Source organism: Ictidomys tridecemlineatus, chromosome 1 (assembly GCF_052094955.1).
Source record: "Ictidomys tridecemlineatus isolate mIctTri1 chromosome 1, mIctTri1.hap1, whole genome shotgun sequence".
NCBI lineage: Eukaryota > Metazoa > Chordata > Mammalia > Rodentia > Sciuridae > Ictidomys > Ictidomys tridecemlineatus.
Window position 1 is genome coordinate 155,341,917 of NC_135477.1, and position 22,894 is coordinate 155,364,810.

The window sequence follows — 22,894 nt, forward strand, 5'->3', positions numbered from 1 at the left end:
CTGTCTTGTAAGAGACAGACATCCCCTGAAAAGGTGGTAAGTTCAAAGTCTCTACTCTTGTTCAGAGAAATTAAAACCATAAAGAAGATTATTTTTTTAAAAAATTACCATACTGGGTCTTCCTTTTTATACAGTTAAGGAAACACCACAAAAAAATTTTTACAGTTATGAAAGAGAGTTACTCTCTAATAGGCTGGGGAAAGTCTACCTAGATGGACTTCTTTTTGAAAGAAAAACAATACCTAAAATATATGCTTCTTATGATGTGCCAGGTGCCACTCTAAGAACCTTTATGTGTTAACCCAATTAGTCTTTAAAATAACCCTGGATGAATTATTACTCTCTAAAGAAGAGGACACTGAGGTAGAGGGTTCAAGAAAGATTTTCAAGTTTGCACAGCTATCCATTACCTGTGCCAGGCTATGCACCCAAGCACAAATGATCTAAGCAGGTTCCCAATTACATGGTAGTGGTGTCTTATTTCTGTAATATATAAATGGTGGGAACTACACATGTGGTAACATTTCCATAACCTCTTCATATAAGCATAAAGAAAAGTATGAGAAGATTCACCCCAAACCATGCATGGTTATGCTGCTTATTAGATGAAGAGTATTGAATGTGATAAGTGGGTGGGGAGAGTGACTGCTTTTTCTTCATATGATAATAGTTTGCTTTACCATATATTTTATTGAGAAATAATTCACACATCCTACAATTCACACAATTAAAGTACAAAATTGGACTATTTTTATTACATTCCCAAGAGCTGTACATCCATCTGTAATTTCTGTAAGTTCAAATAAAATCAAATGTTTTGATGAATAGACATTAACTATACCTGTCAAAAATATGAAAATATTGATATTTTGCAAATAACTTTACTCCTCTGCATAATTTCAAAAGAGAAAGATGTGGGGGTGAAGGGAAAGGAAAGCAAAGCAGTCTGGGAAGGCATTTGATACATATTAGTTGGTTTTAACTGAGATTTTTGCTCGTGTTTAAAATCAATAGAATTTACATGAAATCTAGATTTTGTTCTTCTCTGAAACTCTAAAAGATGGGGAAATACTTTAACTGAATTGCCTCAAATAAGATTAACTGAAGTTTAACAACAATTGCCCTAGATTGAAGAAACATGCAGCTGCTCCACCCAACCAGCCCCTTTCTGTACATACCCTCCTTGTACCATGAATGCTGAGATGTGTGACTCTCAGTTCTCAGAGGACAGGAGAGAATATCTGGGAAAACTAGAACAATAAATGAGATTTGGGGGGCTGGAGATGTGGCTTAAGCGGTAATGCGCTCGCCTGGAATTTGCCAGGTGCTGGGTTTGATCCTCAGCACCACATAAAAATAAAATAAAGATGTTGTGTCCACCGAAAACTGAAAAAATAAATATTAAAAAATTCTCTCTCTCTCTCTCTCTCTCTCTCTCTCTCTCTCAAAATAAATAAATAAATAAATAAGAAAGATTTGGAAGCAACTTTTGAAGCCCTTATCTGATCCACAGACCTTCTAAGCACCAGCATCTAACCATGGCCACACACAACTTCTATCTAAAGTCTCAGGGAAGGGGCCCTCATTACTTCCTAGGAGGCACTTATATTTTCTAATTTTTCAACTTGACAAATCATAATGGTATATGTTTAAAGGGTTCAGTGTGAAATCTTCATATATGTATAAAATGTGCATGATTAACTCAAGGTAACTAACATTTCCATGACCTTGCTTACCTAACAATATTTCATAGTGAGACATTTAAAATCTACTCATTCTATAATATGTAATGTATTATTTTTGCCTATGAGCACCCTGTTATGCATCTCTTACTTTTTTGTAAATTCTTCCTTACACTCAGCTAAATTCAGCTTCCTATAGATTTCAATATCTCCATCCTTACTCTTACCTTTAAAAATCATAAGAAAAATTAAACCTGAGCACACTTCACAACATCTTTCTATCATTTAAAGATAGCACAATGCCCTGGGAATACTTTTAACCAAAACCTCAGAATAATTTAGTGAATTGTGACCAAGAAACTAGTTCTCAATGGAAAAGCCATGATTAAAACAAAATTCCTTTGGTTCTGAGCATGAAAATCTTTCCCAGTTCTACTAAATACACGTAACCACAGGAATAAATATGAAGAAATGGAAGCACGAAAGCAGCTGTCCCTGGTCTCTTCAGATGGCTCTCCATTGGGTAGAGGGGAGACTGAGGAGTTCATTTATTTTAATTGCTACATAGATTCATGGAATCAACATACCACTGTTTAATCGTTATATCTGAAGAACAAACTATTGTGTTATTTCAAATGTTGTTCTACTTCAAACACTATGGTAGTGAAGATTTTTATGCATGGCTCTGTGCTATGGGCAAGAGTTTTTCTAGATGGTTTATCACAGTCAAATCTGAGTCAGAAAATACAAGTATCTTCAACAACAAAACACTGGAATATCTCTCATCCCTGTCATTTAAAAAACAATAAAAACAAAAACTTTAAATGTTTGCTAATTTAAAGGGTATGAAATTGTACCTTATTGACATCAATTTGCACTTTTTCGATCAAGAGAGAGGTTGAGGATTTTTTCACTTGTTTTTTAGTCCAATTTTCTTCTAGAATTATCTAAGTATGTATTTTCCTTTTATTGTGATATTCATACTTTTCAAAAGATTTTATAATTAATTTATTTTGTACATATTAATCTACTTATTTTTACATGGCAAATACCTCCTAATCTCTAGCATGGTTTTCATTTTATTTATTTCATTTATATATGAGTGTGTGTGTGTGTGTGCATGCGGCACGTGCCTGCGTGAAAAAAAGAGAGAGCATTCATGCACATGTGTGTATCCACATGCATTTAATATTAATCTTTTCCTTTCAAGTCTTCTCAAAAACTAAATCTCCATACCTGCACACCCAAGTTTATTGTAGCATTATTTCCAAGATTTAAGATATGGAATCAGCCTAGGTTCCCATCAATAGATGAATGCATAAAGAAAATGTGGTATGTATACACAATGGAATATTATCGAGCCATAAAGAAGGATGAAATCCTATCACTTGTAGCAACATGCATAGAACTGAAGGAAATTGTGCCAAATGAATTAAGCCCAAGGGGAGATAGCTCAGTTGGTAGAGTGCTTGCCTTACATGCACAAGGCCCTGGGTTCAAGCCCAGTACCACCAAAAAGAAAGAAAGAAGCCCAACACAGAAAGGCAAGTACTACATGTTCTTCATATGTAGAAGCCAAAAAAGTAAATAAATAAAAAATAAAAAGCAACCCTACCTAAAAGTGGAATAGTGACTAATAGAGATTGAGAAGGGCATATGCAGGAAGGTTGGATTTGATCAATGAGTGCTATATGTTGTACAGAAATACCACACTGGATCCCATTAGTATATACAATTGATGAATGTTAACAAAAAAATTAAAAACTAAAACAAAAAAATGAGTCTCTTAAGTTGTGGACCTAGAAATAATCTTCTCTGTGCCTTCTGAAAGTTTGATATCTTGCTATTTCACATTGAGGCTTTGAATCAATTTGGCATATTATTATCATATCCTTTCAGATAATCTGTTTGAATAACATTTATTGAACAACTCTGGTTTCCCTAGCAATTTTTCCATTGTCATACACCAACTTTTCAGTTTCTGTTGGTTCTCTTTGTTCTGCTGTTCCATCATATGTTCCTTTCAGTAATACCTTTGTCTTCATTTTTAGATTTATAGTAATTGCATAATTTATAGCCCAAGTCTCCAAAGTTTTTTTTAAGAATACTCTTTACTTTTTCCATGAGTGTAACTATTCAAATGCTACAAGAGGCCCTGTTTGGATGTTTTTAGAATTGTATCAGGAAGTAATTAGAATTAGTCTGAGTAAAATAGGAATTTATATAGTATAGTTTATTCCATATATGAATATGTAGATCTTCAGTATCATTTAGATTTTTTTATCTTCTTTACAAATGTTTTGTGATTTTATCCATTGAGGCCATGCTAATTTCTTCTATGACATTTTCTACATGATTATTATTGGCATTCTGAATGTTACTAATTTTACATTTTTTCTCTAATTGCGGTGAGATACACATAATGTAAAATTTGCCATCTTAATCATTTTAAGTATATAGTTCAATAGTGCTAAGTACATTCACATTGTCATACATCAGCTCTCCAGAACTTTTTTAATCCAGCAAAACTGTATCTCTATACTCATTAAACAAGCCCCTATCTTCTCTACTCCCTGGCAACTGCCATTCTACTTTCTACATCTAATGAATTTGACTACTCTACTCATATAAGTAGAATTATACAGAATTTGTGTTTGGCTATTGTGACTGGCTATTTAACTTAGCTTATGCTTTATAGTTCACAAAGTTCTACCAAAGTTCTACTGAAGCATGTGTCAGAATTTCCTTTTTTAATGCTAAATAATATTCCACTGTATGTGTATATGTATTTGTGTATGTATATATATGAGAAATTATATATGTAATATATATGAGATATTATATATATATAATATATACAATTTATTCATTCATTCATTGGTAGATGGACACTGAGGTTGCTTCCACCTTTTGGCTATTGTGAATAATGCTGCCGTGACAATGAATATGACAGTCAAGTTAACTGGATTAAGAAATATATAGAGAACTGGTAAAGCATTATTTCTGGATATATGAGAGTATTTCCAGAGTATATTGGCATGTCAGTTGGTGAAACTAGTTGGGAAGATCTGCTCTCAATATAAGCAGCTACCATCTAATTAGCTAGGAACCAGGATAGTTTAAAAAGCAGAGGAAAGTGACTCTCTCTCTCTCTCTCTCTCTCTCTCTCTCTCTCTCTCTCTCTCTCTCTCTCTCTCTCTCGACACCCATCTTCTTCTGCCATTGGATACTAGGATTCTAGCCATCTTAGCCTTTGGACTCACAGTCCTCAGTTTTTAGGACTTCACCTTTGCATGAAAGTTACACATTGATTTCCTTAGTTCGGAGACTCTCAGACTTGAGCTGAGCTCTCCTACTGGCATTACAGGGTCTCCAGCTTGCAGGTGGCCTATTGTGAGGCTTCTCATCCTCCAAAATTGCATGTGCAAATTCCTTTGATGAATGCCTTCATACCTGTCTGTCTCTCACCCACACACCTTTCTCTTTCTCTTTGGTCCTGTCTATAAAGAAACTAATACCATGGGTATGCAAGCAAATCTCTGAAATCCTGCTTTCAATTATTTTGGATATAGACTCGGAAATAAAAATTGCTGGATCCTATGGTAATTCTACTTTCATTTATTTATTTTGTGAAACTCCATGCTGTTTTCTATAGAGATGATACCAATCTACCTTCCCTCCAAGAGTACATGAGGAGTTTCAATTTTTCCATTTTCTCACAATCCTTCTTATGTTTAGTTTTTTAAATAGTATTTAACCTAATGGGTATAAGTAGATTGTGCTTGTGGTTTTGATTTGCATGATCCTAATGATTTTTTATGTTGGCATCTTTTCATACACTATTCACGTAGCTTTTTAAGAACAATGTCTCTTTAACTCCTCTGAACATTCTTTTTAGCGATGTTATTAATTTTGTTGTTGTTGTTGTTGTTGAGTTGTAGATGGCCTTTATATATTAGTAGATATGTGATTTGGAAGTACCCAGTGATCTCCCATTGAGTACTTTGCCCTTTCACTCTGTTGATTGTGTCCTTTGATGTACAGAAGTTTTTAATTTTGACAGGGCCCTGTAGATCCAGTTTAACTAATGCTACCCATGCTTTTAGTGCAATATGCAGGAAATCATTGCCAAATGAAATGTCACCAAGATTTTTCCTTGTGTCTTTTTCTAAGAGTTTCATAGTTTTCCATTTTATGTTTAGGTATTTGATATCTTTTAATCTTATATATGTCATAAGATAAGAATCTAAATTCATCCATCGCAAGAAGAGAGCCAGTTTTCTAAAAACCATTTGCTAATGAGAACTCCTTTCTTCATTGTACCATCTTGGCATCCTGCTCACCTCTCCAACATTTCTTCCTAATCTCAATCATTATGACATTTGCTCTCAGAAAATAGAACTGGCAGCATGTTATGCTAAGGGTTTGTTTGGGATTGCAGAAGCCTGGGCCTTGCCTTTGCACTTTATTTTCTATTTAAACTTGAGTAAATTATTTAAAACTTTTGAACCTTAACTTCATAATGAATAGGCAGTGAATATAACTCAATGTTGTTATAGAATTAATGACAACTTACACAAAACAAGTTTTCAAATATTAGGCAAATATTATTGTAATTGAAGTAAAAGATGATTGAATCAAATTGAAATTTGAGAAAACTGCAAAAGGTCTTATAACAAACATACTTACACTTTTTGTTATGAAACCCTCATTTAAGTACATGGAATTAAATGAGTGGTAGGAATGTGGGTTACCACCATGAAATGCATATGTAGAAATATGAAATATAGAAAAGCCCAGAAATGAACATTCAGATCCATGTCAAATGATAAATATTTATAAATCTTTTATTTTGCTTTTTATTTATTTTATAACTCTCTTTGAAATAATGATTTTTTTCTATATGATTTTCTTCCAATTGAGTACAGCATGAACTTTTTTATTTTAAAATTTCTCTTATTAGTTCATTATTTGTATACTCATTTCTTCTCTGTTCTCTTCTATCTTACATGGCAAATTTCTTCTCCATGCAGCATGACACCAAGCAGCCTGACTGAGACTCTGGTGAGGCTGATAAGCTATTGCTCTCTCCCTTTATGCAGTGATGGTCAATTGACATTACCTCTTTCTTCAATGGGTAAATGACAGCAGGTCTGTTTCATGAAGTGGCTGTTTAAAATTATTTGCTCAAAGTATCACAGAAGGGGAACAACTGTAAGAGACTTTTTAAACAGGCCTTGAGATATGAATGATTATGGCCAGAGTCACAAAAAATTAGAACATCGGGGTGAACTTATGTCCTATGACTTTGTCATGGTGCCATATATGGCACCATGTCAGAATCTGGCTGTTGGTAAAAGTGTGGTCATTCTAAATTGATCCTTTTCTGACGTTCAGACACGCCAAGAACCCAACCTTATTCTGCATAAGTGGTCAAGATCCACCCTATTCCCATCTCATTCCCTTAAAAAGTGGTGATACAAATCAGCACTTACTCCCCACTGCACAGTGACCATAGCAAGTAAACATCTCAAGAGATCTCCCCTTCAAACTTCCAAACAAGGAAAGCAATAAAAACCAGGGCCAACTGAGAACTATTTTCTACACACTAACTACTCTACAAGAAGCAGGATGGACTCCATATCAGAGAACTGTTGACAAGAAATGTTACTACTAACCCTCTTTTCTTCTGTTACCCAGAGTCTCTGCCTCTCCCCAATACCTTCCACAGAGCTCCCTTCACATCCTTGTTCCTTAGGGTATAGATCAGAGGATTGAGCATAGGGATGATGATAGTATAAAAAAGGGCAACAAATTTTCCCTCGCTCTCAGAGTAACTGCCTGTGGGTTGGAGGTATGTGTACATGGCTGAGCCATAAAACAGACAAACCACAAGGAGGTGGGACCCACATGTCCCAAAAGCCTTTCTGCGCCCTGACATTGACTTGATCCTCAGAACTGCCTGAGCAATGTGTGCATAGGAGCCTAGAATCAGTGCTGCAGGAACAACAATGATTATGACTCGGGCCACAAACATCTTGGCCTCTGTGCCTCCTGTGTCCTCACAAGCCAACTTCTGGAGTACAAGCATCTCACAGAAGAAGTGGTTCAGATAATGGAGGCCACAGAGAGGCATGGCCATCATGAGGCTTGTCTGAATCAGAGAGTTCATGAGACCTCCCACCCAGGCAGCAATAGCCAGGGAGTGACAGAGAAGGGGGTTCATGATGGCTGTGTAGTGGAGTGGACGACACACAGCAGCATAGCGGTCAAAGGCCATCACCACCAGAAGCACACATTCAGTGGAGCCCAGAGCAAGGTAAAAGAAGAGCTGAGCCACACACCGTCCATAGCTAATGGTCCTGTCCAGTCCAGAAAGATTGATCAGCAGCTGGGGCACAGTGCTGGTGGTATAACAGAGGTCCAGGAAGGAGAGGTGGCAGAGGAAGAAGTACATGGGTGTGTGCAGTCGAGGGTCCAGTTGTGAGAGTACAATGATGGTGGTGTTTCCAATGAGAGTTAGGGAGTAGAAAAGTGAAATATAGATAAAAAGGATGAATTCCAGTTGAGGCCAATCTGAGAAGCCCACCAAAATGAAGCCCTCTCCAAAACTGGTGTTGAAACTTCCCATAGCCTTTCCCCTGCACAAATAATAGAAGAAAATTCAATGTCCTCTATGAAGAAAATGAATTAAAAATATTTTACAATATTCCCTCAGTGCTACAAAATCATGCTTTCTATTTTCTGTTTTTCTATTTAGTTCATTTCTGACCAGTCTTCTACTCTTACTCTGTTCTTTGTACTGCAAATCACTAGGTCAGGAATGCTGGCATTATTGTTTCAACCATAGTCTTGCTGTCTGTTTTTTCTTTGGTCAGGTCACCCAGTCCTCTGGATCTGCTACATCTTTGCCTAAAAATAGAGATGGTGTTTTCCCTCCTCATTGCACTGAGTTTAAGACAAAATGTAGTAATGTAGAAATTCATTTTAAATATCTAACATGTAAAAATGCAGCATTATTATTCTCTGTTGTTATCTTTTGCCCCTGTCCTTTTTGTAGGGTATCTTATTTCAGATTTTAATCAAGAATTAATCAGACTGGGGTTAAGGTTGTGGCTCAGTGGTGGAGCACTTGCCTGGCATGTGTGAGGCACTGGGATTAATCCTCAGCACCACATAAAAATAAATAAAATAAGGGTATTGTGTCCATTTTAAAATTTTTTTAAAAAAGAGTGTAATTGTGAGTTTGATCTGTGGGTGTTGATAAGCTACCTTCTGCTGGGATATCATAGCCAGTGCACCTATCCTGCTGCCCTTCTCATGACCAGCTGACACCTGTCACATAGGACTGAGAAGAGTGTTGATTCAAGACTCTGGAGGAAAAAAGAACAATTAACAGAAGATATACTCCATATAATGTGTTATCCATCACACCTTGAATACCCCTCCTTCCACTTCTTCAGCTAATAAATCTCATATTTCAACTGCACAGAAAAAGCTATTCTTTCCTTTCTAACATAGCTCTCTTTGTGAATTTTCTTTCTAGTACTTGGCCAATCACTAATATTCTTTTCTCTGTCCCTTTTTAAGTTGAGTGGTAGAAAACAAATTGTATTTAAAAGTAATTTAAAAGTATTTAAAAGCATTTTTATGGTACTTAAGATATGGTGATGTTACTTTCATTCATGCCACATAGTAGCTCTCAGATAAATTTTTTTTGCATGAAACATTTGACCCTCCATCAAATCTCATGGCAGTTCACTTCCTCCAAGAAACTTGCAGACTAACATATAACACATTTTGATGAACTACTGAAGTGGGGTATGCATCAAAATTGCCTTCCTTGAAAGATTGATCTTTCTTGTGGTAAAAATCCAATTATTTCATATGAAAATATATCAAAAAGTAAAGCAGGAAACTGGTGATTAAAAAAAGTCTGGCTTCTGCTCAATATGAAATATCTTTTCCTAACTAGCTGATTCCTCTAATGCCAAATTTACTGAACTAGAAGATCATCATCAATGGATCAATGCTGGATCAATGATGATGAATTTGGAGACTATCCTTGAGGACCTTATGGAAAAGTTAAATGAAATGTGAATTTATTATAAAAACTGTTAATTCATATGTAACTTCACCAATACTCCAAAGCTGTTTTTTTTCCTTAAAACAGCCTTAGTGTACATACCAGATCCCAACCAATCAATTCTACCCCTGACAGATGAGCCATCTGTTTTGAAAAATTTATTTCTATGAGTCTTAACTTACTTACCTGAAAACAAAGAAAATGAACCATTTTACTTAGTTTGGGACTAAATAATATGATACATTCTGTAACTTACCAAAAATAAAAGAGCTATTCTCACTTTTAACACTTGTCTTCCTCTATAATTAATCTTTAAGTTCCATGCAACTAGATCTGCTGAATTTATTCATCATAATATTTTCATCTTCCAGGGCAGCTCTTGGCAAATATTGTTGAATGAATTAATGAATGCATTACCTACCCTGAGACACAATGTCCTGTGCACATAAATGCCCCAGAAATATTTGTTTCCTGTGTAGCATTAAAAAATTAATACACCTGCACTTTTTGTCATTTAGTACCACAAGACTGTTAACCATTCCTGCTCTATATGTTCACCAATAATATTTATAATGCCATATAGATATGCTTCATATATTTGAAGTTGAACAAATGCTTATAACTATAATTGAAATGATAAACAATAGAACTATAATCCAAAGGAATTTCATTATGTTGAAACCTAGATCTGTAAAACAATACATGGCAATTATGGTAGATATGATGATGAGATATCTTTGAACTGGGAGAATTAAATTTAGCTTTCAAACCTCCATTGGACAAATATGGATTGGAAGACTTGAGACTTGTAAATTTGACAGTCATTCATAAAAACCAAAAGACAAGCCCAAATAACCAAAACAATTCCTAGGGGGAAAAAAGCCAAGTCAAAAGTATCACATCTTCTGATTTAAAATTTTATTATAAACAACAGTAATCAAAACAGTGTAGCATCAGCAAACACACACACAAACTAGCTAAACACTAGACCAGTAGAATAAAAGACTTGAACAGAAATAAATTCTAACATATATGGCTAATTTTTCACCAGGGCATTAAGAGGACATAATGAGGAAATGATATTCTCATCCATAAATTGAAGACTATAAATTTCCAATGCAAAAGAATGAAATTGGAGCTTATCTCATACCATGCATAAAAACAACTCAGAATGGATAAGATGAGAAGATTTTGTCATTGCTACAATTTTGGATGAAACTAGAATACATTGTATAAGGGAAGTAAGACAGAAGCAGAAAACAAAAAATGCATGATCTCACTTCTATGTGTTATGTAAAAGAAAAGTAGATATTAAAAAATAACAAACATCATTGCCAGAAATGAGCTGGGAAGGGGGAATAGAGAATATGTATCAAAGAATACAAGTAGAAGATATTTAAAATGAAAAAGTCTAGAGATCTAATGATAACAGGAAGAATATAGGTAATAAAATGGTGCCATATTTGGGATTCATGCTAAAAAATATATATTTAAGCTGCTCTTGCCACATAAACAAAGAAAAATAAGAAACTGTAGATGATGGCATAGAGATTGATTCATTTCCTCATAGTAACTATTTCACTATTTAATATGTATGTCATAACATCATGTTTTATACCTTAAATATGCATTATAAAATTTATTTTACAAAAGAAGGAAAAAAAAACAGAAGAAAAAATGAGATGACAAAAGTCAACAGCCTGTGTTAGTCAGCTTTCCATCACTGTGACCAAAATATCTGACACAAACAACTCGGAGGAGAAGAGGATTATTTTGGCTTACAGATTCAGAGTTTCAGACAGCTGGCTCCATTGTTCTGGGCCTCAGGTGAGACAAACATTACGAGAAAGAGACACTCTCTAGGATGGAGACAAAGAGAAGAGGGGAGGGGAGGGGAGAAGGGTCCAGATACAAAATATAGGGCAAACCACATACTTCCTCCAATCATGTCCCAGCTGCCTACAGTTTCCACCACCTCTCTGTACTCCGTTCAAATTATGAACCTATCAAGCAAATTAATCCCATGATGAGGATAGAGCCTTCATTCTCCAAACGTTTCATAAAAGCCCTACTGATAGATAATTGAAGCATTAGGGACTAAGCCCTTCAACATATGGGCTTTTGGGGAATAATTCAGATCTAAATGATAACAGTGTCCATTGGACCCTGAATTTCACCAAGAAAACAAGCTCAGACTTAGCAAAATAATAATACAGGACATTTGCCTCTCTTTTTTGGAGAGAACAAACAGATCATTTCCTTATAGCCCTTCACACCATCTGATGCATGACTCCTATGTACCGAATTTCAAACCAAGAACTTTTTTAATGAAGCCCTGCCTCATTTTCTCATCCATAATCTTTTACCCCCATATTTCTATCAGCTCCCTACTTTCATCATCATGTATCTTGTACTCTTTGAGTCATCATATTGATCATTTTGTATCGCTTATTAGAACTCTCACATCTACTCAATTCTGGAAGAATGTAGTTCTCTACAGTTTCCAGTAGTGACAGTGCAATAATAGTGGTGTTACTATCAGATTAATAAATAATTCTGAAAAGAATAATATGAGCATTTAAATCAGTCTTACCAAATATTCACAGTTTTTCTAATGTGTCTTTAACATTTTTCTCTCTCTACTTACTCTTTCCCAACAGAAGTGAGCTATGAGCAAGCCTCTGCCATCAAAAAAAAAAAAATAAATCTTTCCTACTATGTCCCCTTTTAGTTTCTCTTATGTCTCTTCCTCTTCATAGATTACCTTATTAAAAGAGTTGCCTTTGCTCAATGTTTCTACCACTTCCTCTCCCACTCAGTCCTCAACCCCCTTCTATATGAATTTTGCCCTCTCTACTTTTATAAGAAAACTCAGTGGATATTTTCCGTTTTCTTCTTTGTCATAGCATTTTACATGTTGACTCCATCCCTTTCTACACAAAACATCTTCCCTCACCTTCCTGGATATCCTCCTCTTTCTTTGGTCATCCCTCAGTCCCTAAGATGCTCCTCTTTCTCTGTACATCCTTTTCATGACAGGTTCCTCTTCAGGGTTCCATCCTAAACCTTCTTCTCTTACCTTCTAAAGGAACCTTACTGGAAAATGTCACTCATTCCAGGGAGCTTGCATCACAGAGTCACTGTGTTGATAATCCTCAAATGTATGTCTCCATCACCAATCTCACTTGGACTTCAGACTTCTATAATGCATTTGCACTAAATTATGTCTTTTTATTTTATGCAATTCAAATGCTTTGACATTTAGAGGTCTTGATGATCATAGAAGAAACTTCTATCTCAGGGATAGCAATTCCTAAAGATAGTAAGAGACTTTCATGAAAGCAGTCCTTTCATATACAAACTACCAATCCAGAAATCCTATTCCAAGCACCACTTTATTTGGTTTCAGTCAGGATCTCACACCCTGTACTTGCCTTGACCAGACAAGTAAAGACAGTTTTTATATCCCAAAGAGTGTTGAAAATATTCAAGCTCACTAGTTTTAAGCCTGCTTACTCTACCTGCCCAGTTCCATATTGCAGAAACCATAGTAGAGACTCTTGTTCACATTTTCCCTTACTCCCCCTGTTGCTAACCCACCTGGTGCTTCATTATATGCCTTGCCCCATTTTCTTAGAAGTCATAAGTAATAAACTATTTTTAAAGGATAGTTTCTTTTTTAGTCGTTGATGAACCTTTTATTTATTTATTTATTTATGGTGCTGAGAATTGAACTCAGTGCCTCACACATGCTAGGCAAGTGCTCTACCACTGAACTACAAAATCAGCCTCATAATAAACTACTAAATGGCAATCATTTTATGGTCTGTTTACCTCATCTTGCCTGAATAATAAAACCTACTGGTTAAACACCATATGCTTGCTGGACATCTCCCCTTAAAAGACCCCTGGGGTCCATTACTAAACTCACCCTCTTACCCTTCAAAACTCCTTTTCCTCCTCTGTGCTCTATGAGGGAAGGGCACCATAATTACTCAATTTGCCAAGCCAGAAAACTAGCCATCAGTTGCCAATAACTACACTTTGGTTCAAGTTATATCTTCCATATCACTTCATTTAAGACAGAGGTTCTCTAACAGGGGTGAGATGACCCTCAGGAGATATTTGTCAATGTCTGCAGACAATTTTCACTGGAACAATTGGCATCTAGTATATCAAGGCCAAGAATATTGTTGCACATTTTATATTACACAAAATATACTATCCCACCACAATCCTAACACATACCCAAAAATGCACTAGCCCAAAAAATGTCAATAATGCAGAGGTCAAAAAAATCTCCTAAAAGAAATATTATTTAACATCTATTGTCTAAGCTATGTCCTTTGCTATATGCTCCTATGGGGCACTGTAATTTCCCACATGCAATTTATTATGTTTATCTTAATTTCAAATTTGATTATTTCCTTATCACATCACTCTGCAGCTTACAGAGACAGAGCTTGGTCTCTCATATTCACAAATTTATGCTTCATGTTTAGAACAATGACTGGCTCATAAAATTGCTCAATATGTCCCTGAGACTGTGGGCATATACCTGCACAAGCTCCTTAGCAAGTCATTGTGAAAGCATTCCATTTTTCAATAGTGTTTTATTCCCATTTACAAAGTGGGATGTGGGAAGTAGTCCTGTGTCCTTGGAATCTAGTGTTTTTATCCAGAAAGTGATGTGCAAGAACAAGGCCCAACATTATGTACTCTCTAGTTGAAAGTTTTTTCTATCCCTGCTCCATCATATGGAGTTTCTTCTGCCAAACCAAGAACTTGACATTTGTCTGTCTGATTATAACCCCCTTGTTTGAAGGATGTGTACTAAAATTTAAGGACTTGCTGAAAATGGAATTATCTCCAAAAAGTTTATATATATATATATATCTCCAAATGAAGTGTCCCACTAAACTTCTCCCAAGACTGATACCTGTGACTCTGTATTCAGTACAGTCAACCTCACCCTCCCTGCACTGGGCACATCTCTGACACTGAGAAACCAGTTCCTACAGTGATGACCATTTTCCAGTCCCCTCGTAGAGCTTTCCTCCACCTTTCCTTGGACTCGCTAGTGGGGTCTGCCTCATGCCCACATCTGGTAATCATGGAAGGAAAACTCTTCTTATTTATAAACTCCCTGGGAGTCTTTTCATCTGTAAGAACTGTTGCACATTATATCTCAGATGGACCCTTCAGTAGGGTTTTGGTAGATCCCATACAATATTCCCAGCCCTGTATCTCATACCCCAAGAGGGTTGGACCAGAAGGCAAGCCAAGCATTGGTCAAGATGGCTCAGGGAATGAGCACCATTAGGTCTCATATGAACAGTCCCAGTGCATATAGCTGGAAGGGTGGGGAAGATCTCAATAGGAGAGCACACAGGATAAACCCAAATCTCCTTTCAAATGATGATACTCCATATACTAAAGAAAACAGTCGTGCCATGCAACCTTTTCTAGGTTCCATATTCCTTAAGTGAAAATTCAAAATGACCATTTTCTTAAATATTTTCCAAATCTGTCATTCTGGTGATGGAAAAAAATGATAAAGATATGTGACTGATTCTTAATGTTTCCTGTTTTTATAGCAGCTATTTCTGTTTTCAAATAATTTGTCTGCAACTTCACACCTAAATAAATGTATGATGGCCAACACTTTGCCATAGTCAAATTGAATTTGAGGATTTCTCAAGTTCTAGTCAAAGGCTTAAATTAAAACCTTTACAAAATATATAGACTTAAAGGACAATGAAACCAATAAGTCTTCTAAAAATGTTTTTGAAAAATAGGTGTTTTCACTGTACATTTTATATTAGACCTAGGAATGCTTAAGGACAGACATGAAAGCTTATATTCATGCTTAAAGATCTGTTACATGGAAAGAATAGTAATTTGTTATGTTCCTCTTCAAAGACCCAAACGAGGACAAACTGGTGAGATTTACAAGAAAACAGAATGTGGCTGAAAATAAAACTTAGAAAAATTAGTCTAAATATACAGTGCCTAGAAAGGAAGTGATATTCTGGTCACTTGAAAGCTTCCTTTTCATTGAGAGGCTGAAATTTGGACTTCCTGAAGGAAGATGGACCCTGCAGTGAGCCCATCTATAAAAATATTTCCCCATTACCAAGAATATTGAGTTTGATGATATCAAGCACCACACTCAACACTTATATCCTATATTTTACTTCTCTTAAATTGTCTTTCAAAAATTTAAGTCTTTACTCCTAATTTCCTTAAGAAAACCAAGCGTTTTGATATTTGCGTATTTCATACTATTGATTATCTTGTCTGCATTACAAAGATCAGTGATTGCCTGTGTTCATCTCTGTGTTTTTATGTCTAAGTATGTGAATCTATGTCTGTGCAAAATTTCTGTAAGTAGTAAACCTTTATTTATTGCAGTGCTGGGAATCAGACCCATGCCCTTTGCGTGCTTGTCAAGCATGTGACCACTATCTACACCCCCAGCCAATAATAAACTTCTTGAAAATAAATATCCTGTACTATATCCTTCATAATTCACTGATTCAATGGTACTGTGTGACTATAATGGAGCCACATTTAATCCAGAAGTTTTTAATCTTCTGTCTGAGTGAAGCAGGGATTCTACAAACCCTTATTAATTACCTTCACTGTTAGAACATCCATCCTTCAATTTGATTTGAATGTTCCTTTCCCCTGTTATGCTTGTACATGTAGCTCTCTTATTAGTTTTCAGAGAACTGAACACACTACTATATCTAACTAGGCACCAAAGCGGCAAGCACACTACCGCTTGAGCCACATCCCCAGCCCTCCCATCACTTTCATGTAGAAGTCACACAATCTCCAACATTTCCCTGAGTATTTATCTTCACAACTCTTCTATTAAATACTTATTAATAGTACACTGATGTTTTCCAGTGTAGAACCAGAAAAACACAGTGGGAGTCTAGTCAACAGTTAACATCCAAAGGCTAAATTTAACAAATTTCATTTTTAACTATCACTCCTCACACAGAGCATTGTCTCAATACAATGGATTCTTGCCAACTTGCAGGAGGTGTCCTCTCCTTCAAGACTACTTTCTTGCTTTATATGTAAAAACTCTGACTATGACTTAGTTCTTGGTCTCCTAGTTCTGATGTGTACACTTTATATGACAGAGCAATGGCATCATAGGATTTGAGTTTTGGAAGAGACTGTGAAGCCAGAATGGCACCCCAAGTCAGCTCACACCCAGGGCTCTATCAAGGGAAACTGTTCCATTTACCTCTCTTGATTCTATTGCCTTCAAGATGATGTGAGACCCATCTCACACTGGTGGCATCTAGAGATGGGACAGATGTGTTCCTCTTTGGTCCTCACTTCATCTGTGGAGTGGAGGGCTTGCACCAGAGTCTTGTCCTGGAGAAACCATGCTTCTACATGGTTCCCTCCTTCAACAGGAGAGCCTGCTAAGGCTCAGAACCTAGGAGGTGGAAGCATCTTCCCTCTACACTCTGGTTCAGTCACCCTATCCAGCTGAGACAGAAAGAAGCTGGTGTGTTATCAGACCACCTCCTGACCTACCACAGGGGAGAATTGGCTGAACACTGTCAATTGTCCCCTGTAGACACTGCCACAATCTTTTCAAGAGCAGTGGAGAAAGAATTATCATGACTGGCCTTGGAGACCTCTGGGCCCCACCCAGTGTGACGATTAGAACCAACTGACTGGCTCAGATATGCCTTGCAGTATTCAGTTCTCTCCATCCCTTCACTCTGCTCAAACAAAACTTATGTATCCAGTGTGTACAGAACACAGGTTCACCCTTGTTTGTGGACTCTGTAGCCTGGGATTCTTCCCACACCTGCTACTTTGACTACAATCCTACCAACCCTTCAATCAAATCAAATTTCATGTCTCACTTGGAGCCACCATGATCACCACAATTCAAATGTTTTCCTTCTCTGGAACCTTCATCTAATAATGTTTGTGTCTCTTTTACATGTATCATGGATCCAACTATATATTTTCTTCATGAAAAGTCTGATGCTTTAAAATTCTCTTATATACTACACTAAATGTATTAATATTCCCTATTTCATTATACCCTGATATTGTCCACAACAAATTAAAAAATTAAATGCATTTCTTTATTAATTCATTCTATAATTATTTATTGAGGAATGAATACTAGTCTAGATGCTTGAGAAATAAAAAAACAAGACTCAAAATTTTTCAGTATCCATTAAAGGCTCAGATGATATGAAAATCCTTGCTCTGCCATAATTTTGTGATCTCAAGCAACTATCTTGATATTCTTGAGCCTCAGTTTCCCTATCAGTAAGATGAAGATAATGTGATCTATCCTGTACCACTGTTTGTGCATACACAATGTATGTGAAGTGCCGGGCTTGTGGTAGACATTCATTCTGTGATAGTTAGTATTACAGTAATAACACTTATTTAGTATCTTTTCTTTGCCTGAAATAAAGGAAAAAATATGTATCTGTCTACAAAGACATCCCAAATCAAACAAGAGAGAAACATTACCTGAAATAATTGTACACAAGGTATAACGTTAAAGGTCTCTCCTTTTATTCAGAAAGCATAAAACTATAAAGGGATATATTAGAAACATTTAAAACAGTATTACCTTACAAGATCTTACTTTACATACAATTAAGAAAAACGTCACAAAATAGTTATAAAAGAGAGCTCTTTTCCAAAAGGTGGGAAATGTCTTCATAGATGAACTACTTCTAGAAAGAAAACTAATATCTAAAATATATATAGTGCTTACAATGTAGCAGGCACTATTCTAAGAACTTACACATATTAACACAATTAATCCTTGAGTCGTAGTTACCATTTTTATTCATGTTTTATAAGAGGACATTGACGCACAGAGGGTTCAAACAATTTTTTTCAAGGTACACAACTTCCCAGTGCCAGTACCAGTCTCTAAAACCCAGTAGGAAGTGAGCTAAGAGGGTTCACAGTGACATTGGTAGTGTTGTTTTATTTATGTAATATGTAAATAGAGGAAACTACATGCTTGCATATGTGTGGCTATACAAGCATAAAGAAAAGCATGGAAAGATTCACCCCAAACTATGCATGGTTACGCTGCCGATTAGATGAAGAGATTTGAATATGGTAAGGTGGTGGGGAGAATGATGAATTTTTCTTCATATAATAAATAGTTTTCTTTGCCATATAATTAACATCTTATTTTTTAAGTTCTATCACTGCATATATTTAATATCCATGTAATGCATTCAAGCCACATAGTCATTTTTCAGCATACATTTTACAAAAAGGAAGTTAAATTTTCTTGTAGCCTCTGGAATATTACTTAGTCAAAAAAACAGAATGACTTTATGACTTTTTCTGGCTAATGGATGGACCTGGACTTACTGAAATAAGTCAATCCCAAAAACAAAGGTCGAATGTTCTCTCAGATATGCGGATAGTAACACACTATAAGTGGGAGAGGAAGAGAAGAATAAAAGTTCAGTGGATTAGAAAGAGGGGAATGAAGGGAAGGGAGGGGAAATGGATTAGGAAAGACAGAATGAATCAGACAGAACTTTCCTATGTACATATATGAATATACCACAAGTGAAACGTCACATCATATACAACCACGAGACTGGGATCCTAATTAGAATAAGTTATACTCCATGTTTTCAACATCTTATTGAGACATAATTCATACATCCTACAATTCACACATTTAAAGTATGAAATCCCATTATTTTTATTATTTTCCCTGAGATATGTATCCATCATTTTTAATATTTCTTTTATCCAAAAATGTCATGCCCATTAGCAATTGCTTGTCATTCCCATATCTAACTCTCCAGGCAATCACTGATGTACTATCTGACTCTATAGATATACCATTTCTGGAAAGTTCATTTCAATAGATTCTTAGAATGGTCTATTGAGTCTGTCTTCTTCTATCCTACCATAATCCTTTCAAGGTTCATCCAGGTAGAAGCAAAAATTAGCAGTATGCCATCCTTTTTTATGGCTGAATGTCCCATTGTATGATTAGATCATTTTTGCCTTATCCATTCATCTGTTGGTGGTTATTTGGGTTGTTTCCATTTTTTGGCTATCAGAATTATACTGCTATGAAACATTCATATATGAATTTTTTGTGCACATTTTGACTTCTGTAATTTCAAGAAACATCAAAATTAAATCAAATATTTTAATATGGTGGAAATAAAGATGTTAATCATACATGTCAAAATCCTGGGGAAAAAAATTGATATTTTCTACAAGTGATTTTACTCCCTATAATTTTCATAACACTTAGACTGAAAATCTACTGGTAATGAGGATAGTGATTAAATGGTACTCATAGACTGTAATCATTATAACAAGTTTTTCTTTATCACTATCCCTCTAAACTCAACTGAAGAGGGGAGTGCAATAAATGGTAGCAGGGAGGGTAGATACATTCTATGCATGATATGTTCATATGTGGAAATGTCACTGAAAAACCCACTATATAATTAATATGACTGAAAATTATAACAAAAAGATAACGGTAATAAAAATGAGGACTACCTAAAGGATGTAACCCTTTCTTTTGCCTTGGATGAAACTTGAACATCATTTACAGATATATAACAGTCTCACTGTCACTTAAAGACTACAAACAGAATAATTTAAAAAATTGTACATGAACAAAAAAGTAGCAGAGTTGGAAAACTATAATTAAAACAAAATGTCTTTGATTCCAATGGTGAAAATCCAAGCCTATATATAGGGGCTTGGAATGTAGCTCAGTGGTAGAGCACTTTTCTAGGTGAGACCTGGAATTAGATTCCTAGCACTGCAAACTTTTTTAATAAATAAATAAAAGTATATGGCAGTAAAGATGAACAGAAATCCAGGCAAAATAAGTGAAAATGGCTGTCACTCTTTTCCTAAGATTTATCTCCCCTGGGGTGGGGGTGGAGCTTGAGGAATTTATTCATTTCAGTTTCTGTATAGAATTTCATGACATAATATAACTCTGTTTAATCATTGCTCTTGAAGAGTAAACCACTCTGGGTGTTTCTAATGTTTTGCCACTTTGAACAATCTGCCAGTGAACATATTTATACATAGCTCTAAAGCCCATGTGCAGGAATTTCTCTATATAGTTCATCACACATGGTCAGAGAGATGAGGATCTTCAACATAAAAGATATCCTGAATTGCAGGAATTTATCTTGTTTCTGTCCTTAGAAAAAAGAAAACAACAGCTTTTAGATGCTTACCTATTAGATGGGTATAAAACTATACCTCTTTGACATTTTAATTTACACTTCATTGACTATAAGTAAGGTAAAGCATTTTTCCACACAATTTCCAATTTCCTTCTGGAATTATCTGCTTATATATTTTCTATTTTATTAGGATACTTATACTTTCCTAAAAGATTTGTAGGAAGGATCCAACATGGCGGGCCAGAGGTAAGGCAGCATTCTGTATCACTCTGTGACCTGGGACTCAAGAAGTGAGAATACTGCTTCTCTGCAAGCAATATTCCTGCTTCTGCACAGGAATCATGGTCACCATGCCTGTGCAGGGCTCCAGGCCTCAGCTTCAGAATAGGTCTCTCACCCACACAGAACCACCAGGTACCTGAGTGGGGACCATCAGCATCAGCACCTGCACAAAACTTTTGACCACACATCCAAGCAGAAATCCTAAATTCAGCTCCCTATGTGCAAGATCTCCAGCTGCCACTTCTGTGTGGACCCCCATCAACCAATGTGGGGCTCTCCTGTTGCCTCCATCTTGGGACTCTGCAATAAAGAAGATAGTCCCCTACATGCTATAGCCCCGGGGAACTTCACTCAGGCTGGGAAGACAAGCAAAACCATACACTACACTACACAGACCCAGTCTCTGAACTTATAATCCAATGCCATTGCCTGGCTCCCCCCACCCAACCAGACACTCCATTGCTAAAACCAAATCCCTCCATCTTGAGTCACCTTCATCACCATCTTTAGTGGGGGCAACTTCCAGTTTGGAACTCCGGATGGCCAGGTACCCAGTTTCTAACCACACTTATCTCCAGCAGCTGCTAACCCCACACAGTGACTGTCTATGGGGACAAGTTCATGGAGTATTGCATACATGGAATAACTTAAGGGCATCTGAGTGGCAAACCACTCCCCCATGCTAGGTGTGTGAGCAGCAAACCACTTACCCCATTGGCACAGCCCTGGGCATGAGGTCATGTGTTGCAGTGTCTGGACTTGCTCCATGGCCCACTCCTCGATTGGTCGCTGTGAGGACAGTTAGCAGAAATTGCATTGGTGGCTGACTGTAATCTGCTTAGCTACTGCCTGAGTATATATACATGGTAACTGCTCAATAAAATCAGACCTGCTTCCTGCTTGGTCTCCAGAGGTCTTGATTAGCAACTCCACAGCCACCCTCTCCTCTACCCTGTTCCATGGACCCCCTTGCTGAATGAGAGAGAGCCCATGAAGCTGGCACCCCCAGCAGGTCCCAAACAGGGACCTGAGGTCAGCCTATGAGACAGGGTGTGGCCCTATGACAGAGTAGTGAGGAAGGGTAAATGGGGAACCTGCCTAGTTCCACCAAAGACTCACAGCTGCAAGTGCTGAACACTCTCTTAGATACTAGAGGTTTAACCCTGAATAAGGGAGAAGCCCAGAAGTTCTGGGATATTATGATTAATGCCAGTCCATGGATAAGTGCTGCTGATGTTTTTGAACCTAGGTCACTGGACAAGATAATGGCAAATATGTGGCAAGCTGAAGTGAAACAGGATTATACTTTACCACTACATTTTTTTTCTATTGTGACAGCCATTCAGCAAAGTTTAGGGGGCCTTGCAATAGATCCTTTCCATATAATGATGGCCCTGAGGGAAGATGAGACTGTGAAAGACAGGCAAAGGAAAAAAGTGGGGATGACAATCTACCTCAAAGTAAGCAACCACAGCAGGCACAGGAAAGCAGGGGCGAGAATCTACTCCAAAGCAAGCAACTACACAGGCGCAGGAGGAAGAGAGGCAGGAAATGGTACTGGTACCATTAGCCTTCGTAGTGCAGGAAGAGGTGACCACAAATGGCACAAGTGTGCCTTCTACTGACAGGGAAAGATT

General features: G+C 36.7%; 2 protein-coding genes across 5 annotated transcripts in view; both read right to left on the minus strand.

Moving 5' to 3' along the window:
* Window positions 1-6,441: 6,441 nt before the first annotated feature.
* LOC101954788 (olfactory receptor 2Y1) lies at window positions 6,442-8,313 on the minus strand. The gene has a single exon (XM_005340873.4). The coding sequence runs from the start codon at window positions 8,311-8,313 to the stop codon at window positions 7,375-7,377; it is 939 nt and encodes a 312-aa protein (XP_005340930.2). The 3' UTR covers window positions 6,442-7,374.
* A 10,007-nt stretch (window positions 8,314-18,320) lies between these two features.
* Window positions 18,321-22,894, minus strand: part of Zfp62 (ZFP62 zinc finger protein) — a 114,567-nt gene continuing 109,993 nt past the window's right edge. Inside the window, exons 5-6 of one of the 4 annotated variants that reach the window (XR_013439093.1) lie at window positions 21,968-22,046; window positions 18,321-20,984 (exon numbers count right to left, since the gene is read on the minus strand). The gene's annotated coding sequence lies outside the window, so the exon portion shown is untranslated. Of the gene's footprint in view, window positions 20,990-21,149; window positions 22,047-22,894 lie in introns of those variants that run through there. The other 3 variants (XR_013439092.1, XR_013439094.1, XR_013439091.1) reach the window with 3 other exon arrangements.

What these genes read in the sequence shown, in the direction of transcription:
- LOC101954788 (XM_005340873.4), bottom strand. Translation starts at nt 8,313, where the DNA reads ATGGGAAGTTTCAACACCAGTTTTGGAGAGGGCTTCATTTTGGTGGGC.